This window comes from Falco naumanni, chromosome 5 (genome assembly GCF_017639655.2).
Source record: "Falco naumanni isolate bFalNau1 chromosome 5, bFalNau1.pat, whole genome shotgun sequence".
NCBI classification, from domain to species: Eukaryota; Metazoa; Chordata; class Aves; order Falconiformes; family Falconidae; genus Falco; species Falco naumanni.
In genome coordinates this window covers 56,928,532-56,949,039 of record NC_054058.1, presented here as the reverse complement: position 1 = coordinate 56,949,039, position 20,508 = coordinate 56,928,532, and the positions used below count along the sequence as shown (strand labels likewise).

Below are 20,508 nucleotides of genomic sequence, written 5' to 3'. Positions count from 1 at the left end.
GAGTAGTTCTTGCTAAGTATGACCTCCTTTACAGTCTCTCTATTAAGCAGGATACTTGGGGAAACAAAACAAATAATAAAACCTTTGCTCCCCTCACTAAGTAAGAAGTGCTGTCAGTTTGGGGTGGGGGGTGGGGAGGGGAGGGGGTAACTGTATTAGACCTGCAGTCTAACATTACTGTGAGCTCTTTTAGGTCTGCTCTGCTTACCTGTGCACCATGCTGAATATTGCCAGATACGCCTGGTTAGCATGTATGATTGATCTGTATCTTTTTAACCCTCCAAAATACCTTGAAAACTTTTCTTACGTTTAAAGTGTCCTAGCTCTTCTTGGGATGTCAGCTTTGTCCATTACTAATGCTAATACAGGCCTTGCAAGTATTTAGATAATCCTTTCTGTCTCGGTGGACCATGATAACATGGTGTACTGAAAAGTGAGGATGAACTCTCACAGAGGAACCTGAGGTACTACAGTTCATACAGACATCTATCCAATCCCAGCTTCAGGTGTGTAAGTTATTCTGCGTGTAAACTAGACATTTAGAGTATCTGTGTTCCGAATGGAGACAGCTGCCTTTTTTGGCTGATAATTTACAAAATTAGTATCCCCAAAGGATACATATATATTACTTACTGTAATCTGGAGGGTGCTTTACTCAACAGTCTTGCTAGATTAAACTCACATATTTGTTCATGCTTGTAAGGCTGCTCCTGCAATGCTACTATATCGGTCAATCTGATTAGACATTTCTGATTATATAAATAACGTGTTGGTAACTCAAATTCTGTTAGAATCTGAATCAAGCCATGTGTGCTGTTGGGCAGTCCACTTTTGGAAGACAAGTTCCAAAACGGCTTCAGATTTTCCAGTTTGAATTGGTGGTGACAAATCTGAGTACCACAGGCCAAGGATGCTCGTGGTGCTTGCTTAGCGAAAGTGAGTTGCTCCTAAATCCGTCATTAGCTGTGGTAATACCTTGCTGGAAGACAGTGTTGCCCTACTGTTGTTGTGGGGAAACTAACACTTTGTCTTCATATCAAAGCTTGGAAGTATGATACTAAGTTATGGAAGTATTTAATATCTTTGTCTTTCTACCTTCTTGCCTATGTACGTGCATGTGGGTGGCATTGTACTCCTATGTTACATGCTCACAGTACAGAGCTTTGCAGGGAATACTAGTACAGATCAGAAAAACTAAAAGCCAAAGAATGGTTTGTTTTAGCATGGAAACAGACTTACCATGAATGTAATTTAAAAGTTAGCAATAAAGCTGGGATTGATTTCTTGATATATCCCTCCTTGCAATATAAGGAACTTTATGTAGTAATAAGCATAGTTTGACTTAGTCTCAGAAAATGTCTCAGATGCAGCTGAGAGGATACCCTGACATAGTTCTACAATAAAAAGAAAACTGTAAAGATGCCTTAGTATCTTGCATGGTAGCAACTAATGCAGATTTACACTAGTATTACAGGTAGCCAGTGAGGATGGAGTATCCCAAGAAATAGCACAATATGTTGCCAAATGCAGTTAGGGAAATGTTTTCAGTAATAGTATGCATAGTTAAAGTAGATTAAAGAGCATGAGAAATTATGTGGGAATTGTGGTATATCTACAGAGGAATTTATCAAGGAGTGACTCTCATGCCACCCTGTCTCCCCACAATATTTTGTATAAGTAATGCAGATGCTAGTTATTTGCATCATTTTTTTCTTCTGTCAAACCATAATTATGTAGTGGTTGCTCTTGCAGTGGAAGCTATTATAAAAATCAGCTGGTACGTTTATTTCACTACTGTTACTTGGTGTTCTCATCATAGAATCTAGGCTGAAGCTCTTCTGCTTATACTAGATTTGAACATGATTGACACAAGCTATGCCTAAAGCATAGCCACCACCCTGTTTCGTTCTCTTGAATAAAACCTTGTCTTTCTGGTCCCCCTTCTTATTTTGCAGTGCTTTGATTGTATGCTTTGGGGGTCAGAAACATACATTTTAAAAGCTTGTATGGAGCATGATAGAAGAAAACCCTAATAGGTTAAGTTCTCAGGACTGCTGAAATAGTGTAGATTTACACTAGTATTACAAGTAGCCAGTGAGGATGGAGTATCCCGAGACACAGCAGAATATGTTGCCAAATGCAGTTAGGGAAATGCAATAACAATCTGAAAAATAATGACAAAGCTTTTAAGTAGTTTACACTTTCTATTCAACTTCTCTATCTTTTCTTACTACTAAGTGGCCTTCCTTACAGCTTAGGGCCACATCTTTCTGGTTAATATGCACACTACCCTGATAATACGCTACTTGACCTGTAGAGTTTGTTGCCAAACATGGGATAAGTAAGAGTAAAAATCAGTAAGTTTTAAGGAAGAGGATATGAAATACAAAGAGAAGTAAATTGTTGTGGCTTGCATCAAATCTCAAAAGTGAATTTTTTGAGGTCATTATGTTGATTTGGTACAATGTCTTTTTTCACAATCTAGCTTTATGCATTTTATAGGTAGCAGATGGATCCAAGTAGATTCATATCTGAGGCTTGGATTTAGACATCTAAATAAATAAATTTTCTAGCCAGTGTCAGAACAAGCTATGTTCAGTGCTCTAAACTGTTTTTGACGCTGTTTCCCACAGCCTTCTCCTGGACAAACTGTCAAGGTACAGACTGGATAGGTGGCCTGGAGATAGGTGGGAAACTGGCTAACAGACCACACTCAGAGGACGGTAATGATTTTTACTCAAGCTGGCAGCCTGTCACAAGTGGGGTCCCCAGAGATCAACACTGTTCCACAACTTCATAAATGATCTGGACAATAGGATTGAAAACATTGTCACCATGTTTGATGATGATACCAAACTGAGTGGTAAGGTGGACAAGTCAGAAGGGTAAGCCATCTTAGAGAGACCTGGACAAGCTGGAAGAGTGGACTAGCAAGAACAGTATGAAGTTTGACAAAGACTAGGAAAGAATAACCAAAGAGCCCAGTACAGGCTAGGAGCTGTGTGGTTGGGGAGCAGCCTTGCTGGAAGAGACCTGGGGGGTCCCAGTGGACAACAAGCTCAACATGAGTCAGCAGTGTGCTGCTGCTGCAACAAAGGCAAATCAGATCCTGGGCTGCACTGGCAGAGGTGTTAGTAGCAGAGATAAAGATGTGATCATACCACTCTACATGGTGCTTGTCGGGCTGCACCTGGAGTGCTGTGTCCAGTTCAGGTCCCCACAGTTCAAGAAAGGTGTGAATAAATTGGAGAGGGCCCAAAGCAGGGGCATGAAGATGATCAAAGGGCTGGAGAACCTGCCCTGTGAGGAAAGACTGGAGTTCAGGCTCTCCTTCCTGGAGGAAAGAATCCCCAGGGATGTAACAAAATCCCCATCACTGGAGGTTTTCAAGATGCAATGGGACAGAGTGCTCAATAATCTCCTCTAGGCTCATCCTCCCATGAAAGCGTTTGGACCAGATGATCTTTTGAGGTCCCTTCCAGCCTGGGCTGTTCTATGATTCTGTGATTGTTTATGATTAAATTGTTCTGGGACCTTGCATTAGTGTAAGAGTCAGTCTGTCTTCCTCTTCTCTCTGTCCTGCACCTTTCTAGGTAGAGACTGTCTCAACATGGATCAGCATCTCTGCAGTTCCTATCCATGAGTCAGTGTGCAACACACAGCCAGTCCAGGAGGACTATAGTCAGCCTGTTTCTTTTTCTGGGTCAAAGTGGACCTCCATGAACTTTTGTATCAGTAGCCTAGCCTGAGCAGTACTGAGAGTGGGTCTGGTGCGTTGCCCAGTCACTTCATTTTGTAGCCATAACTTTCTTGGAAATGACAGCCATTATTTTTCGTAAATGAAGCTGTAAAGAACAAAGTGAAGAAAAGTAGAAATACATTTCAGAACAAGACAAACCAGGGAGGGCAATCCAGACTGCAACTTCTACAAATTGATTTGGTTTCTTTCCCACTAGATCTGGAAATCAGTTTCAATTCTCCATCTTAATTCCCAGTTTTTGTAGATCTGTTCAGAAAACCATTACTATGGCATGAACTGTGGCAATGCTAGAAGAACTTTAAAAAAGACTGCTCATTCTACTAAAAGTTGTGTGGTCTGGCTCTGTTCCAATACGAGTCTTGTTACTTGTCCTGAGAGACACAGTAAGAAACACACGTTTGTCTTGATTGCTTCAACTGATTAGTGAACTGTATTTCAAGTCAGTTCTAGTCTGACAATGAGAAATGGCTTTTTGATATACATCGAGTTGATTCGAAGCATGGGATGTAGCTTAGCTGTTTACTTCAGGTACAAAAGCAGAGTTATCTAAGCCTTGCTGATTAAAGGAAACTCTTTATATGCTGAATCTTTTTATATGCAGTAAATTACTGCTGCATGGAAAGAAATCTTACATCATCCTTCATAGGTACACTATCCAGTACTGCAGGCTGAGCAGACCCAAGAATTTATTTTAATTGTTAATGGTAGGTTTAATACTTCTCACAAGCTGGAAATGCCAGGAAATAATTGGTGTCTCAGTTCATGGGAGTGTTTATCATTTAGATGGCCCGCACGCAAACTATAAACAGTCTAAACACTAATGCTGGAAAGACCAATTTAAATCAGTACTTAATGCTAGGTCTATACTTAGCTCTTCCTTGTGTTTCCCATGAGTGCAATTTTGCAGTGATAGCAGCAGGAATGAGCACTGCTGATGGCAAGGCACTAGAAATGGGAGTACAGTATCATCTGTAGGAAGTCTTAAATGACAGAAATAACTGTAGCATTTTAGTTGTACTTAGAATCTTGTTGCTTTAGTGTACGTATAGTACTGAATCAGTGCTAGTGCTGCTATGGGGAAGTGGCTAAAGAATACGGCACTGTTCTACATTGGCTCATAAGATGTTCAAAAAAAAAATCGATGTAATAGATGTGAATGTCATCATTGCTAGTATTTGGTTTTGAAATAGCCCTTGCGATCTGCTTCCTTTCAAATAAAACCAGGGACTAATCTTAATGCCTGGTTATTGATGAGGTAAGATGCTTCATGTTCTAGGGACTACAATATTGTTTGGTTGCTGTGACTGGTTATTTTTTATATTAGATAATAATTGTGTACAGAAAGATAATATAAATTTAGGAATTACATTGGTTAGCTTAGTGCAGGGTCAGGATATTAAACCATCTTGCCTTCTAGGTCACTACTTTGTGCTTGTGTAGGAAATAATCAACAATTTGAGGAAGCTATTTCTTTTAAATAGCACTTATTTCACGTGTAGTGAAAGGGCTTTTTACACATAATTCACTGAACCTGTTGGCTCAGACATTTTAAAGCCCTGTGTGCTTGGTACTCACACTGTTAACAGGCAGTCCCAGGGCTGAATGAATTTATAACCTTATAGAAGGCATATGCCTCCTGTGTAGAAAACTGTGTTGTACAATTTAGCTGCATCCACTTCCATCTAGGAGAGGGATGGGACACCATCAGGTCTCGAACATAGGTCCTTTGTTATGTTAGTCTTATAATTTCACCACTGTCTTTTAGATGTTAGATGTGCTCTTTGGCACTGCGTCTTGGTCTGATGAGTCCCTCGTTAGGGGAGCCGCACGTTGTAGGTTTGTAGTAGTCATCTTAAGTTTGTGCTATGGGAGAAAGGCTGCAATTGCAGTTGTAAAGCAGGTATGTTCCTCTTGGTGCAGCAGTTGGGAACCAAGGAGGGATGTCTCAAATTCCCTTCCAGTAGAGGGAGGGGGAGTGGGGCAGAATGGCTGAAGAGGGCACAAGGACAAAGAATTTATAGGAGCATTCTGGAAGGACTTCCTTGGTACTTCATTGCAGGTTGTTCCTGAATACAACCATGGAGAGGATGACACATTGCAGAGATGAAAATTGAGATTGTTGTCCATGCTTAATTATGAAAAAACATGCTACTTCTATTCATGGCTAGGATTTTTTCGCTTCAAAACTTAACACTACTGCAGCAAGACTTGTCATCTGTTTTCACAGAATTGCAGGGTAGTTGAGATTGGAAGGGATACCTGGAAGTTTTGGAGGGGAGAAGGCTAGGGTGGCGGGGTTTTATGGTTTTTCTCCTTCCTTTTTGAAGTAGGATGTACTTAAAAGCTAGCATATCTGGTTTTTTCACTCTGTAACTTGTCTAGACTTACAGAAGTCAAACCATTTTCTTTTTCTAATGAAAGAGTGGCTCTGCATACAACAAAGCTAAATAACTAGCTTCCTCTACAAAGTACTTACCATGAACTTATTTTTAAGTGTGGATTGTTTGTTCACACTGTCTTCTAACGAAAGAGTCAGTAGTAGCATCTCACAGCTGTGTGCATAGCACAATGATGAACGCCAATGTCTTCTAGAGGAACTGTGTAAAATGAGGGGATCCTGAGACCATTCCTTGCTGAATCTGTCTGCTCTCAGTGCTGTCTTGTTGCTTCTTGATCCTAAGCCTGAGGTTCTGATTGAACCTGTTTAAGTAAGAATTTAGTTAGGCAACTACTATCTTCAGTTTTACATGTCTTGCAGCTGTTTCAGCACATCTTGTAGTGTTCCTTCTGACCTCTTCAACTTTTTTTTTCTCCCATTCCTGAAGATACTACAGTTGCCACAGCATTTTTGTTTTTCTTTTCTAGCTATGTGACTAGCTCACTGCAGCTGTATCACGAGGGTCATGGCTTCTACCACTGGGAAATTGTTCTGCTCCAGAGTTTATTTACTGCAGATCTGGTGATCCACAAAGATTTTAGGAAATAATGCTTTTTATAGTACTGTCTATAGCAGCACCTACATTCTTCTTTCCTGTGACAGCTGGACTCCTCCAAGACAGCTCATGGGTCCCAATAAGCCCTGTGTGAGAGGTGGGGACAGGCAGCATGCACACAGGGTCTGGGCATTAGGAATCTATAGGCTGTGACTGCTGTTACTAGGGCACTGGTCCAGTTTCATTGCTGCCATCTACCGAAACTAGAGCTCTCCATCTCCTTGAGCAGGCTAGTGGGAAGCATAGTTTTGCAGATGAGATCTGAAATGCCACACTAAAAATATCACTAAAAACAATAATAAAAAATGTGTTGTTCCCTTGCCCGCCCCCCTCCCTCCCCCCAAAATGAGGACTTCCAAAATATTTTTTTGTTTATTTTGTTACTTAAAGTTCAGCTTCCTGTGCGGCTTTAGTGGTCCTAACTAATACTCTTTCTGCAGCTATTAATTCTTTGCCTGCTGGGTTTTTGGGGGTTTTTTTGGAATAAGTCTCTGATACTGAGCAGAGCTGTATCTGTTTTCTGAGCAGTAACTCATGAATGTGTTTAGCTTTCCTGTGTTGTCTTTAATACGAAAAAGATGCTCTTTATTTGTGATGATGAAAACTTTTTTATGTACTTCAGGAAATCCTTATGATCTAATGTGTTTAGGGGAAGAGTGTCTTTTATTTTAAATACTCTTTAGTTGCTTGTTGACTTTGCTTGACAAGATCTTGCTTGCTAAACTTGACTTGAAAAATGGTTGTTACAAAAAACTCCAAACTGTTTGCTAGCACTAGTTACAAGCTTTTGAAATTGCAGGGTTCACTATAAACTTTTGGTCAAAAGGCCAAACACACTTATTCTTGTAACTAATATAGCAAGTACTTAGAGGATTAAAAAAAAAAACCAGTCTACTTTGATATGCTATATATATAGGACTGACTGGATAGCAATGGAATACAAGAATTTGTGCAGTGGTCTTAACGACCAACTCTTTTTATCTTTTTTTTTTTTTTTTTTCTCTAAGGTTTCTATGATTTTATGCTTGTTTAAAAAATTGTCTTTTCCCCTTCCCCTCTTAAAGGTAGAGACCTGTGGGTTCTTGTTCTGGGAAGGTTTCCAACCCATCATAAGATTGGCATTCCAGAGTTCAAGTATGTTGCTAATATGCATGGGGATGAGGTACGTTTCAACTTTTGCAATGTCATTTATACCAAATATGCTTACTGGAGGTTTAGAGTGAACTTCTCTCAGGTGTGTGCTACTTATTCTTGAGGTGTGACATACTTCAGAGAGGACCTAATATGCGTGTATTTCTTAAGGAATGTCAAGAATAAAGTTCTGGGAGGCCTTACATCACAGTGAAGAATCCTAAGGTCCTACACTTAAGACCTCTCTTAAGTAGAGAGCTTTGGCTTCTCCATGTGAATAAACCCAGAGTCTTTAAGTTTCCTGGCAATGAGTCAGAAGCAGTAGTTTGCTTGTATGTTATTATTGCCTAGGCATGAAGTATGACTGATAGAACTTTTCAAATACATCCTAAGATTGAATAATTGCTGTGAAGCATCAAGTTGTTAAATTAAAGAAGAACATTTCTCTTGGGAACCTTAAGGAACACAGTGAGTACAAAACAAAAAGCCATTTCAGAATTAACTTGTGTTGGTAAAAATGCCCACTTACAATAAAGGAGAAAATGATGCTTATGAGCCTTCCTGGTATAGTACACTAATCTGGAACAGAAAGAGTCAAATCTTCACTCTTCCCTATCATCTTTTCTTGCTTTCGATTTCCCTTATTCTTAAGCTTTAGCTTTACCTGCTTATATGAGTCATGTTCAGGATAAGTTTAAACTACACAATATGTTTCTATGTAGCCTTTAATGTGAAGTATAAATAATTCAGCAGAAATGGCAAAATTTATATATATAAATGCTGGACTGAATTCCCAAAACTAAGAAAAATAGATGTAGCAGGAAGTATATCCTGCATAAAGCTTAACATATCACAAACTATTACTATTAACAATACCATGTGTGAGCACACCTACAGGCACTTGTAGCAGTATGTGCCAAGTATTTTCCCCAAGTTAGACTAGTTTCACCTTGCTTGGCAGTGGCCATGCTCAAAGTGCTGCTGGGAGTCTGACTGCTTTGGAATTTAAGTCTGTGTGGGAGGAAGCTGGTTCATGGTTTCAAATGGGTGCACGTGTTACTGGATGCCCAGGATGGGGTTTGCAGCTCCTAAAACCTGGTGTGTGTCAGCAGGGCAGCCCAGGGTGCCTAGGAAATGAGAGTCCATACGAGCCCCTGCGGACTGCTGAAGGGAACTGCAAACCTGTGGCTACAGATGACCCAGCTTTGGTGGGAAAGAGGTGGAGAGCAGGATATGATCTCCTCCAGAATCACCTGGCTCTCAAATCCAGTATTTGAGAGTACAAAAAAGTATCGCCGGACTGCAGCTGGCGACTCTTCCTACTGAAACCTCCACAGTAAAGCACTCCTGCTATTATCACTGCCCAGCCGGATATGCACAAGGAACTTTGACCATGAAGAGACACACTGGTTATGTGTCTGTAAGGTCAGGAATTGCTGGAGGTCAGGCAACCTGCACCATTGCCTAGGACCTAAATTTGTATATTGTCTTTGTGAGGGAATAAGGCAAGAATTTTTTTCTAAGTATCTGGCACTGTGTCTGAGTTTGAGCAGGGTTGATCCTTGAGCTGCCTAGGTACCATATAGTGCTGAACACCATACTGCGTTCTAGCTTGTTCATTAGACCAAGCATGCACCTAGGGAAGATTCTGGAAATAGAACTATTCATCCTTTTCAGGCCCTCATGATGATCTTTGCCTTATGTTTGGGGTTTTTTTGTGTATGGATATAATGCACAGTTGGCGTTTGTTTTTCCTATCTGACCATAAATGTATTTCAGATGGCAGGAAATGAATTCCTCATATAGAGAAGCATTCGAGAACTTGAGTATTTTTTCCTGTAATCTAAGATTCTGCTGGACTAGTCACTGGGGAAAGATTAGACTACCCCTATAATACATTAAAGTAGATAAGTTTTGCACTAACTGTATAAAAATCTTCAATCTGTGTTCCACAGTGTTCCATAACATTAAAATTGTGGCATTATGTCTTCATTGATCTACTCTAGGTCTTTCATGCTTCAGTGATGCTTTCCATAAACGGTACAAAGTGAGAATTCTATTCTCAGGTGTTGTTTGGTGATGCTGTCACAATCACACAAATGACACTTCTGTTTTGTCTCAGCTGGCTGACTGCTCCTGAAAGCTAGAAGTTGGGGGGGGGGGGGGGCGGGGTGTGGTAGAGCCTGAATTACATGTGTGCAGTCTGTTCACTCATGCTGCTGGATGAAAACGCAGGTTATTTGGAGAGCTGGCCAACAGGGAAGTTATATTATTATAATATGAGTACACAATATTACGAGGAGAGTATTTTTTTCAGAACCGGGAAGATTTACTTAAGTAGGTTTATTTTTCATAATACTGGAAGACAGGACCAGCCAAGGTTTAAAGTATTTTATTTTTTAATCACTATTGCCAAATAGAGTGAACTTTTGCCCCAGATCCCCAGAGATGCAACAAAAGGCCTTTTCCGTTCTTTGTGTGCCTGTATGAAGTTGGACACCATTTTAGCAGTACTTCTTCTGTAACCCAAACCAAATTAAAACTCATAATTAGTCACTTGCAGCTATGTGAGACTTAATCAAAATGGCACTACTAGACGGTACAAAATGCATAAGCCTGTGCAACATTAATGAAGTCTGCACTGAGGAAGGTAGGGGGGAGGTTGCCTGCTGTTTTGGGGCAGCTGTCATTCTGAATTAGGCAGCAGCCTCTCTTGTCCCAGGCTCGTACTCTTACTTTTCCTCAGCGTGTACACTCACACATTCCATCTCTGGGGGAGAGCTCATACCGCTTAACATCAACCACAATCAAACCCCCAGACACTCCTAAGTCACAAATGGAGCAGAAGTATCATCTTTTGACCAGCTGTGCCAGTGACTTAAGTCCAAACTACACAAGTGAACCATAGGTTCTAATGAGAAGGCTGTTCCTAAACAGAAACCCTTTAAGGGAAAAGCATGTCGAACAAAGCGTGAACTACCTGTACATTTCTGCTTGTTCACTTTAATGTATTAAAGTATATGGCTCCATTACCTTTCTGCAGCTGTAGTGTAAGTGGGCCATCACAAGATAAACTCTTTCTCAGGATGGTAATGCTGCTAGCAACCCTTTTCTCCTAAATCAACCACTTCTGATCACTTTCTTTTCTTAGTGTAATAGTATTTTGCACTTTTATTATGTGAAGCTGAGCCTGTACTGATAGTCTGGAGCTAGCCTGCATGAAAGGATGCATTTATCTTGCTGGCTTATTTTGTGATTTAAGTTAAAGCAACTAGACCCTATTTTCCCTGTCATCATAGATGTAGTACTGTCCACAGAAGGGTCTCCTGAGATATGGTGATTTATTAGTGCCTGGGTGACTGAGGACCGGGGTAGGCTTGTTTGTGTTCAATATAACTGGAGTTCAAAAAGAAACCAAACACCAAACTAATGAGTCTTGTGTAGAATTTCTCCCTGTCATTAAAAAAAAAATAACAACCAACAAATGGAAGCTGCATTTACACTATCAAAATGCCACCAAAAAAAGGCACTTTTTTTAATCACTGGGTTGGGCAGAAAGAGTTGTGTCCACATACTACACAATCTGCTGTAAGGAATTTTCGGCACATATTTCGATATCCTTTGTACTGTGCAACACAGTATGGAAGTGGCGTGGCAGGGAAACAATTACGTGCTCTAGAAAAAGAATAAAAAAAGTGTTTCTTGTATAGTGAACTATTTTCCATCTGGCTTCAGTACCAGGTGATGTGATGTAAAGGTCAGAAGCATCAGAGACTTCAAAATGCAAAACAACCAAATCTCTTTGCTAAGAACAGGCTTAAAAAAAAAAACAAAAAACAACCAACCAAAAAAAAACCTCCACAACTGGATGCTGCCGAGATCGCTATCAACACTGGTACGGCTGCTGCCTCACCCCAGTTACCTTTATCTTTCTTTTCCCACTCAGAAGAGTGGGGGTGAAAAGTGATCCATTTCTCTGCCAGGTAGAGCCTGTGCTGAGAAGCCTGTGGAATTTGTCCAGGTGGGAATATCTTATGCCAGTTACTAGTCCAAAAGCAGGCTTTATGTTGCAATCCCCTTCAGTGATAAACCAAAGAACTGCAATTCTTGGTCATACATGTGATGGTTCTCATATTTCCATAGTGATTGCCGCTACAGAAATAAATGGTTATGTGCACAAAGAGTTTGCTTTAACGCTGGTTTATTTTAGTAAAGGACAAACACAGTGGGGTGTGTCACAGCAGCATGTAATAACTAACACTGTACAAGTGTTAAAAAAGAACACCTTGTAAGTGTGGTATTTAAGTGGTACACCAGGCTGGACTACCAGTTTCCCTGCTGTAACTCCACTTCCTTAGGTGGGGTTGTGCCTAGTATGCTGTGCTAGGTCTGTAGAGCAGCCGGGGCTGGAGCAAGGAGACTGGCAAGACCATGTTGCTCTGAAACAGGTCCTACCTGATGGTTTGGATCTTACTTTCAACATAGTTCAACCTAAAAACCAGGCCACGTTTAAGGAAATAATTTTCATCATAAAAATGGGCAGAGTCTATCCACCCATAGTCCTGTGGTATTAGGTCTCTATCATACGGTAACAAAAATGTTTTTAAAAAAGGGGTGCTGTGGTAAAATGTTATGGTGCAGGTGAAACTGGAGCTAACTGGCTGCTGCTAGGGCTTCTTGAGTAAGCCCTTCATAGCTGAGCAGGGTGCTGACCCGGCCATGCCAGAAGCGATAGCTGAGAAGTGTGAGGTGTATGTCTGTAGAAACAGCAGTCGCACCCATTTCTGCTGTGTTGGTCCGTGCCCTGACACATGTACGCATCTTTGTTTGGGATTTCCCCTGAGGATCACTGAAGGCCTGCCGACTTTCTCCCTTTGGGGCACACAACGAAACTGTCAGCTGAAAGTGCACAGAGAAACTTAATGTCTAACTGTATTCTAGAGGGGGGGAGAAAGGGTTTCCCTCTGCTTTTGTGTCACCCCTCATCTGAGCTACAGCAAAACAAGGTACCTGGGCATTGCCCTTGGGATACTGCAATAAAACCAAATATTCTTCATGTCTTCTCAAAGCCCTAGAGCACATAAAGGCTCTACATCTTCATACTACACTAGAGGCAAGTTCAAGTGTCTGCCCTTGACTTTGCTGCCAGCAACCTACCTCCGCTGTGTCTGGATCCTTTATTTGAAGCTCTAAAGTGAGAATAAATGTCTCATAACTTTTGTCTACAGGTACTGCTGACCCCTCTAGTAACATGGTAAAGCTTGGCCGGGCAGCAGATGCCTTCCAAGGGCTTGATCAAAACTTGAGCTATACTTTTCTAGAAACAAAAAACTTTCCCTTACCTTCCCCTCAAAGACCTCCAGTTGTGCTTTCTCAAGAAATGCAAGGTACTCTGGACCAAAGTGAAACCACCCCTCTGTCATCCCACCAAAATGGAGTGGTAATAAATACACTTCCCCCGCTGGGCAGTGATCAAAGCACCAACTCTCTGTGATAGAGATTAGCTGTTTTTTTTAAATTTACTAAATTCTCAGGTACAACAATAGCTATACAAGGAATCTTATAAAATAGCGTTAGTTTTTAAAATACTGTATATGTAAGTCCAGGTTTAACTTTTAAGTGCAAAGAATGTCATCTTTGGAAAACTGGCTGTCTCCCATTCTTTATAAACGTTGTCCTTTTGCACGACTTTCTCTTGTTGCTCTGCTTTATCTGTTTTCCTCTTCTTATTCTTGCTTCTATGCCCTTTCTTTTCTGGATTTCTTTTTGTTAGGCACTGAAAAGAAGTACGGTATGAGCAGAGGTACTTCCCCAGTTTCTCCAGGGAACAGTCCAGTCTTGTCTGTAGTTTAGCTGTCTCTGTGGTAGGCCCGCTCTTGATGCTTCTGAGTCTGCTAGCTTTATCTCTTATGCCCAGGGCCATGATTTGGCTGACTTCTCTCCCTTCCTTTTACCCCCCTTCCCTGCTCCACGTGCTTCCCAAGATGCCTTATCACCCAGAGCTGGAACCGAGCTGCCTGTACAAAACAGGTTCTGTTGCATCCCTTCTTAAATTTCACAGAGAAAATTTATCAAACCTGCAGAGCAGTATGCTTTCATGTACTCAGGTGCAGCTCTGAAAGCTACTGGCAATGGAGGAAATTAGGTACCTTTTCCCCTCTTTTCAAAGCCCGTTTGCTGTAGTATCTAGAAAAAGAACTGCTTAATTCTGGGCACAGTATATGTATTTGTGTAAAGCAGCTTCCTGTAGGAGATTCCTGGATGGTGGCTGCAGGTGACCGGAAGGAGCTGACAGGCAAAGGTTAGAAAACTTAGGAACAAATCTGCTGGGGGGCAGGGTGGGAAGAGATCCTTCTTTTTCCCTGTATGAACAGCATTTTGTTTGTACTTGGTTGCCTTCAAGTGTGATACTTAAAACGGTGTGGTCCGTAGCTTAGCGGAATCATATTTGGCACTATGTTGTTTGCTCGTTTGCTTCTCCTGCAATAAACAGCAATTGCCAGCTAACTGGCAAGACATAGTTTGCTACCAACCTGAACAGCAGCTACACCCAGCCCTCCTTGCCTCATCAGGTACCAACCCAGCTCCTGCAGGCAGAGCTCCTGCTGGATGGTGTCTGTGTTCCTGTTTATCTTAACACCCAGAGCACAATTTGCCACTTAAAATGCACCAGTGTGAAAATTCAACAAATTACTAGTGCAGCAAATGCCTGTGGAGAAATATTTCTCTTCCCCTGCCTGGTTTCACCTACCTCTTACCTTAGCGTGTACCAGTCTGAAAGCAAGATGTTTATCTATGACATCAGGTTCATCCAGTAATGCCACCCCATGTTCCTCTCTATAGAAAAAAAAAATTCTTTGCAGTATTTCCACTTCAGTGGTGCAAGACTCATTCTATAAGATCCTGAAACACTGTAGCTCTGAATTAGAGCCTGCAGTGTTTACCAGGCTTTGATCTCAGAGATAAGCTATCTCCAGAGAACATCTAGTTGCAAGTCTTGATTTGTTCCCACACCAGCCATGGCTTAGGAACCCCACAGCGCCCTTGAGGCGTGGGTCACAGTGGTGTAGAAAATGCTCCTGGAAATTATGGTCTAGCGAACACTACTAGTGGTTTCTGGGGTAGGACAGGGTTGTTCTTAACTCACTGGAGCTGGAACTTGCCACTATTTTGCCTGAAATCTCATGGAGTAGACTAAAGGGAGATGTCCTGCCAGCTTTCACGACCTGCCCAAACTCTACATAAACAAAAATATGTATTTAGCTTTTTCTCTGCCACTGCCTTTCCTTGATCTAAAGTCTGCATCCAAATGTCCTTACCTCTTTTTTTCTAAGGATTTATATGTACCGGTTTGGTTTGGTTTCCTCAGCGCCTGTGGTCACGGCATTAAAATAAAGCAATGTAACAGAAGCATTTATGGGGCCTCTCCTGATCCTGTCTTAAAGTTAACTTCCTATAAAAGGGGATCAATAAGAAAACATCCTGCTCTGCAGCACCCTGGGAAACATGGAAGGTGTCTCCTTCCTTCCTTCTGAACCATCACTGCCAAGTGGTGATGCACGGCACTGACGCTTATGTGCAGGGCCCAGGGTCCCTTGGGCATCAGCACAGAGCTGTCACTCTGCAGCGCAACTGAGGTAGCGCAGTGATGCGTTTCCAGGCGCACGTGATCTTTAACAGGCAGCCTGTGCAGTTTTAGTTTTTAATAAGGCTATGCCTTAGCCATGCAGAGTTAAGCAGTGCAGCTGACACAGTCAGTTTCCCATTACGAAAAAAGCTCTGGTTGATCTGGGTTTAAAATCGTTCAGTGACTACTCCTTTCATCTATTAAATTACTTTACATATATTTGGGGGAAGAGCATAAAACAAAACAGCGTTGACCAAAATACTCTTGTATGCCTTATATGTCTGTGTAATCCGGTATGAAAAACGTGTGAGTGCAAGGAGGTGGGTCTTGTTTTTTTCCCCCCTTCTTCCTCTATAGCAGACTTAAAATAAAATCTTTGCTTCTTTATACAGACTGTTGGGAGAGAAATGCTGCTGCATTTGATAGACTTCCTGGTGACCAGCTATAGACGTGACCCAGTTATTACCCGGTTACTCAATAATACCCGGATTCATATCATGCCAACAATGAATCCTGATGGATTTGAAGCTACAAAAGTGCCTGATTGTTATTACACACAAGGAAGGTAAGGGTGGCTTAGGAGGGTGGGAGCAGGTAAAGGAAATGAGTGGGGAGTAATAATTTGAGATACCCAAGAGACTGAATCATACTTGGTGGAGAGGATAGCCTAGAGGATGTGTTAGGGCTAATTTTGGCTGGTGCTGTGGCTGAAGACACAGTGTGACAGCACGGAGTTTATGGAAGACTGAGTCAGACTGGTGTTTATATGTGGTGGGGCTAGAGAAAATTGGTCAGAATGGTGTAATGACCTAACCTTTTAGGCAGGAGACTCAGACTGTGAATGGAAGCACGATTACCTATTTAGACCTTTAGGGTGCTACAAAAAAAAGAAGGAAAACTCCACCCACAGGGACCTATTTCAATTGGAGAACTCTGTAACCATTTGTAATGAGAAAAAGGTGTGTATAAGCTTGTTGAATGGACTTCTAGAAATGTGTTTAAAGATCATGTTGAACACAGGTCTAGTAAGAGGAAGGAGTTATGCAAGCAGAGCTTGCGTACGTGCTCTGCTAATAGCAGTGCTAGGAAAAAATAGTGCTAATAGGTGTTGTGCTAATTAATAGTAGTGCTAGGAAAAAAAACTTATGCAGAAGAAAATGTAATCTAGCGTTGCATCATGTGCTACTTTTGCATTCTTTAACGTAACTATTGCAGAGGCAAGGGGAGGAAAAGTTTTAACAAGCTAGAAGAGGGAAGAAGAGGAGGGAGTGAGAGAATGGGAAGAAATGCCAAAGGGATAAAGCTGGAATGTGCAGAAAAAGCAAACTCATGAGCTAGAAGCTCTCTTGAATCACTGGCCATGGCAACATCAGAAGCAAGTGAAAAGGTAGTTTAGTTCTCTAAGAGGTGACCAGTGTAGGTCCTTCTTTTTATTAGGAAAGAAATTTATTCCTCAGCAAACAGATAGGACTATAGGACTTTTACGGAGGGTGGTATTTTTTATCCTCTCACTGTCAAATGAACACAGTTTAAATAAGAGAATTTAAAAACTATCACAGCTGACACTAAACACCCTGTCTGCTCTTGTACTGACCTGAGTGAAAAAGAAAGAAAGTGTTTGCACAGGCTAGACCTTCAGGTACGGGGAGAAGAGGATGCATCCTGTGTTGAGTCAGTTTTTTTGCTGTGTGACAGCAGTACAAGGGATACAGCCACCTGGCAGTTACCTTGGTCTTCTATACAAGTGGGAAAAGCACATACGTTCTTATCTGGCCTGGGTTTTTCTAGTTCACATGTAGGTGTGTGCGTACTATACGCACGTTAAATATTCTTCACTGTTCCCACCTGAAATACAATAGAAGAATTGTTTTATTGTGTCCTGTGAAAATCCCAGTGCTGCCAGAAAGCAAACTGAAGTCCATCTTCTTGATGCTTGAGATCTGCAACGGTCATCTTGCCTGTGTCCTGAAGACATTAGCATGCCACAGACCTTAAGTACTGGGAGGCTGGCAACGTGGAAGTGTCTGTAGGCAAAACAGTAACGGGAATCTCTTCTCTCTTTCTAAGGTACAATAAGAACGGACAAGATCTGAACAGAAATTTTCCTGATGCCTTTGAAAGTAACAATGCTAGCATCCAGCCTGAGACTCAAGCAGTAATGAACTGGATAAAAAATGAAACGTTTGTTCTTTCAGCAAACTTGCATGGGGGTGCCCTGGTTGCCAGTTACACCTTTGATAACGGCAACTCAGGTAAGCTAGCAGCAAACTCTCTTCTCCACAGCTCATTTGGTTTAGGAACACCAGTTGTACCAAAGCAAAATGTTCTGCAGTGCTTTTCCAGCTTTTGAGCTGGGATGGGCAGACTTTGATAAACCCCATCAAAATTCACTGCCTGATATGGCTATCTGAGAGACGTTTATCTTGTATGTAAGCCAGCATTACGTGTGTGTTTTACCTGTAGTGAGAGTGACATGATGGCTTACCTTTATTCTGCAGTTACTGGCTCCCTGAAAGGCTACAGCAGGTCTCCAGATGATGATGTCTTTATTCATCTGGCAAAAACCTACTCTTTCAACCATGCCAGCATGTACAAAGGGAACGGGTGTGACAACAGACAGACCTTTCCAGAAGGCATTACCAATGGGTATTCTTGGTACCAGCTGGAAGGTAAGAATGTCAGTGATTCTTCTTTCAGCTGTTTCGGATATGATGTTCTCAGTTTCTCCTGCCATCTTTGATGATGAAAGGGCTGTGATGTTGCCCAGAGTAGAGGGCTGATGAGGGGAGTAAGTCCACAGATTCACGTGGGTTCCCTGAGCAGGACCTGGGTGTTTGCAGACTCTCCCAGTCAGCAGTTACACAAGCTGCTGAGGCAGACTCTGCTGTCCAGCTGCTTCTGTGCCCTTTCCTAAGGCCTGCATAGCAGCGTAGATTGATTACACACACGTGCATGCACTGGTGTAGCACCAAGGTCTTGTCCTTTCAGAAGGAAAACCAATTTTCTGTTCATCTACCATGCTTTTTTTTAACATTTGATGACTGAAATAGAACGTTTTCATGTGTAGCCAAATCAAATGTGGGTCCTGTGTCCTGTGGCACTGCATCTTGCTTTCACGGTCTGAATTCAAAGCCTTAAAAGGCTCTTACAGTGGCTTTGGCGGTGGCAAACCATGCCAGCCTGTGAATTTATCTGTCCCTATTTATTTGGGAGTGCTTGAATGAAGTCAAAGACCCACCGTTCTCAGCTATAATAGTAATTCCCAAAATGCCACTGTGCTTCAGAACACAACACTGTACATGTCAATGGAGCAATTAAGTGGGTTTCCCACAGGAGACTTTAAATAAGAGTGTGGCTTTGAGGCATAGTTTATCTGGTTTACTTTTCTTGTAGGTGTGATGCAAGTACGAACATTTTAACTCTCCTGGTTTTATTCTAGCTTGAACTCGGTGCCGCATTGCAGCTGAACACTCTGTTTTATTTCACTTTCAAGGTGGCATGCAAGATTACAACTATGTCTGGGGACAGTGTTTTGAAATTACATTGGAGCTGTCATGCTGTAAATATCCTCCAGCAGACCAACTGGAAGGCTTCTGGAGAGACAACAAAGCTGCTCTGATAGAATATATAAAACAAGTACATCTAGGTGGGTATGCAAATGGAGAAGGAGCTTAAAGCAGGCCAGCGGGCAAAGTGGGAGCTCTGCAGCAGCCTGGGTCACTGTCAGAGCTCGCAGGTGAGGAGCTCTGGCATGAACTTGGGAGCTATCACTTCTAAATAGCAAGTGCTACAAGGCCAGGGATGGGTAAGGGAGGAGAAGTTACAGGTGTGTGGGGTGATGGGCACTACTACAGTGGTGCGAGGGGCTTAAAATGCGCTGGGGCAGGATAAAGGGACAGGCCCCTGGGGCTGCATTAACATAACCCCCACCCCCGGAGTCCTTGGGGCAGTCATTTATTTCAGAGGTCTCTAAATGTATGTGTGTGTGCACACGTGCCCAATGTTTCATGGGTCTTTGCTGCTCAGATTTTGTATTTTTGTAAGGCTTCTCTAGGTGGGACCTTGACTTCAGTTGGAGGAGAGCTGCTGCTCAGTGGCGCAGCGGTACTTCACAATGAGGTGAAGGGTTTGCACAGATCTGCTGCTTATCTTGCATTTTGTTGCTCAGAATGTCTGACTGCTGGTTTTTTGCTTAAAATGCCAGTGTTGCCTTGAAGGTGGTGTGTGAGAATTTAGGGAAACTACTTTGTAAGCAGACATTGTTGGTATTCTGCCATTGGGAAGCACTAGGTAAGAGGCTGGCTTATTTGAAATTAAAGAAAGGGAAGGGGGCGCAAAACCCCCCTAAACCACTACAGAAGAGTGAAGCCCTTCAGTAAGAGACACATACAATGTACACATGATGCTTTCAGCAAATGAGATTTAGAAGCAGAGATTACAATGCTGCTTTTTAACTTAATGTGAGGGTAAACGTAACAACAACAAAGGATTTTCTATTTAAATTCCCTTCAGTAAGATAAAGTAGGGATATTACTAGATGTGCTCAAAATCAGTGAAGTAGCCTTTGGGTGCATCTAGCAACAAAACAGTCTGACTCCTCAGAGGAGGCTCACACAGTTACAGATTGTGATCTTTCTCTCCTCTCCCTCTTTCACAGGTGTCAAGGGTCAAGTTACTGACAAGGATGGGAATCCTATTCCCAATGCCATCGTGGAAGCCAAGGGAAGGCCTCATGTCTGCCCTTACAGAACAAATGAACAAGGGGAGTACTATCTTCTCCTTTTGCCTGGGACGTACGTGATCAATGTAAGTGTGGGGACTTGCTAAATTACTGTTTCTAATTGCATTGAGTTCCTGAGCACAGTGAGGCTGCATCCTTATGGAGAATGAGCTGAACTTGCCCAAGTCATACACGGGAGCTGTAAAAACTCTTCAGCAGATTTAAAAGAAAATGGTATCTTAAAACATGAGTCAGCAGAAGGGAAATTGATACAAGA

At 41.9% G+C, this 20,508-nt stretch overlaps 1 protein-coding gene across 2 annotated transcripts in view; it reads left to right on the top strand.

Annotated features, from left to right (window-relative positions):
- The window catches only part of CPM (carboxypeptidase M), a 32,259-nt gene that overhangs the window by 10,929 nt on the left and 822 nt on the right, over positions 1-20,508 (top strand). The window contains exons 3-8 of one of the 2 annotated variants that reach the window (XM_040594207.1): positions 7,818-7,915; positions 15,904-16,076; positions 17,579-17,763; positions 18,010-18,180; positions 19,005-19,157; positions 20,169-20,317. In XM_040594207.1, the coding sequence (XP_040450141.1) occupies positions 7,818-7,915; positions 15,904-16,076; positions 17,579-17,763; positions 18,010-18,180; positions 19,005-19,157; positions 20,169-20,317 (929 nt within the window). The remainder of the gene's footprint in view (positions 1-7,817; positions 7,916-15,903; positions 16,077-17,578; positions 17,764-18,009; positions 18,181-19,004; positions 19,158-20,168; positions 20,318-20,508) is intronic. The other variant, XM_040594208.1, reaches the window with a different exon arrangement.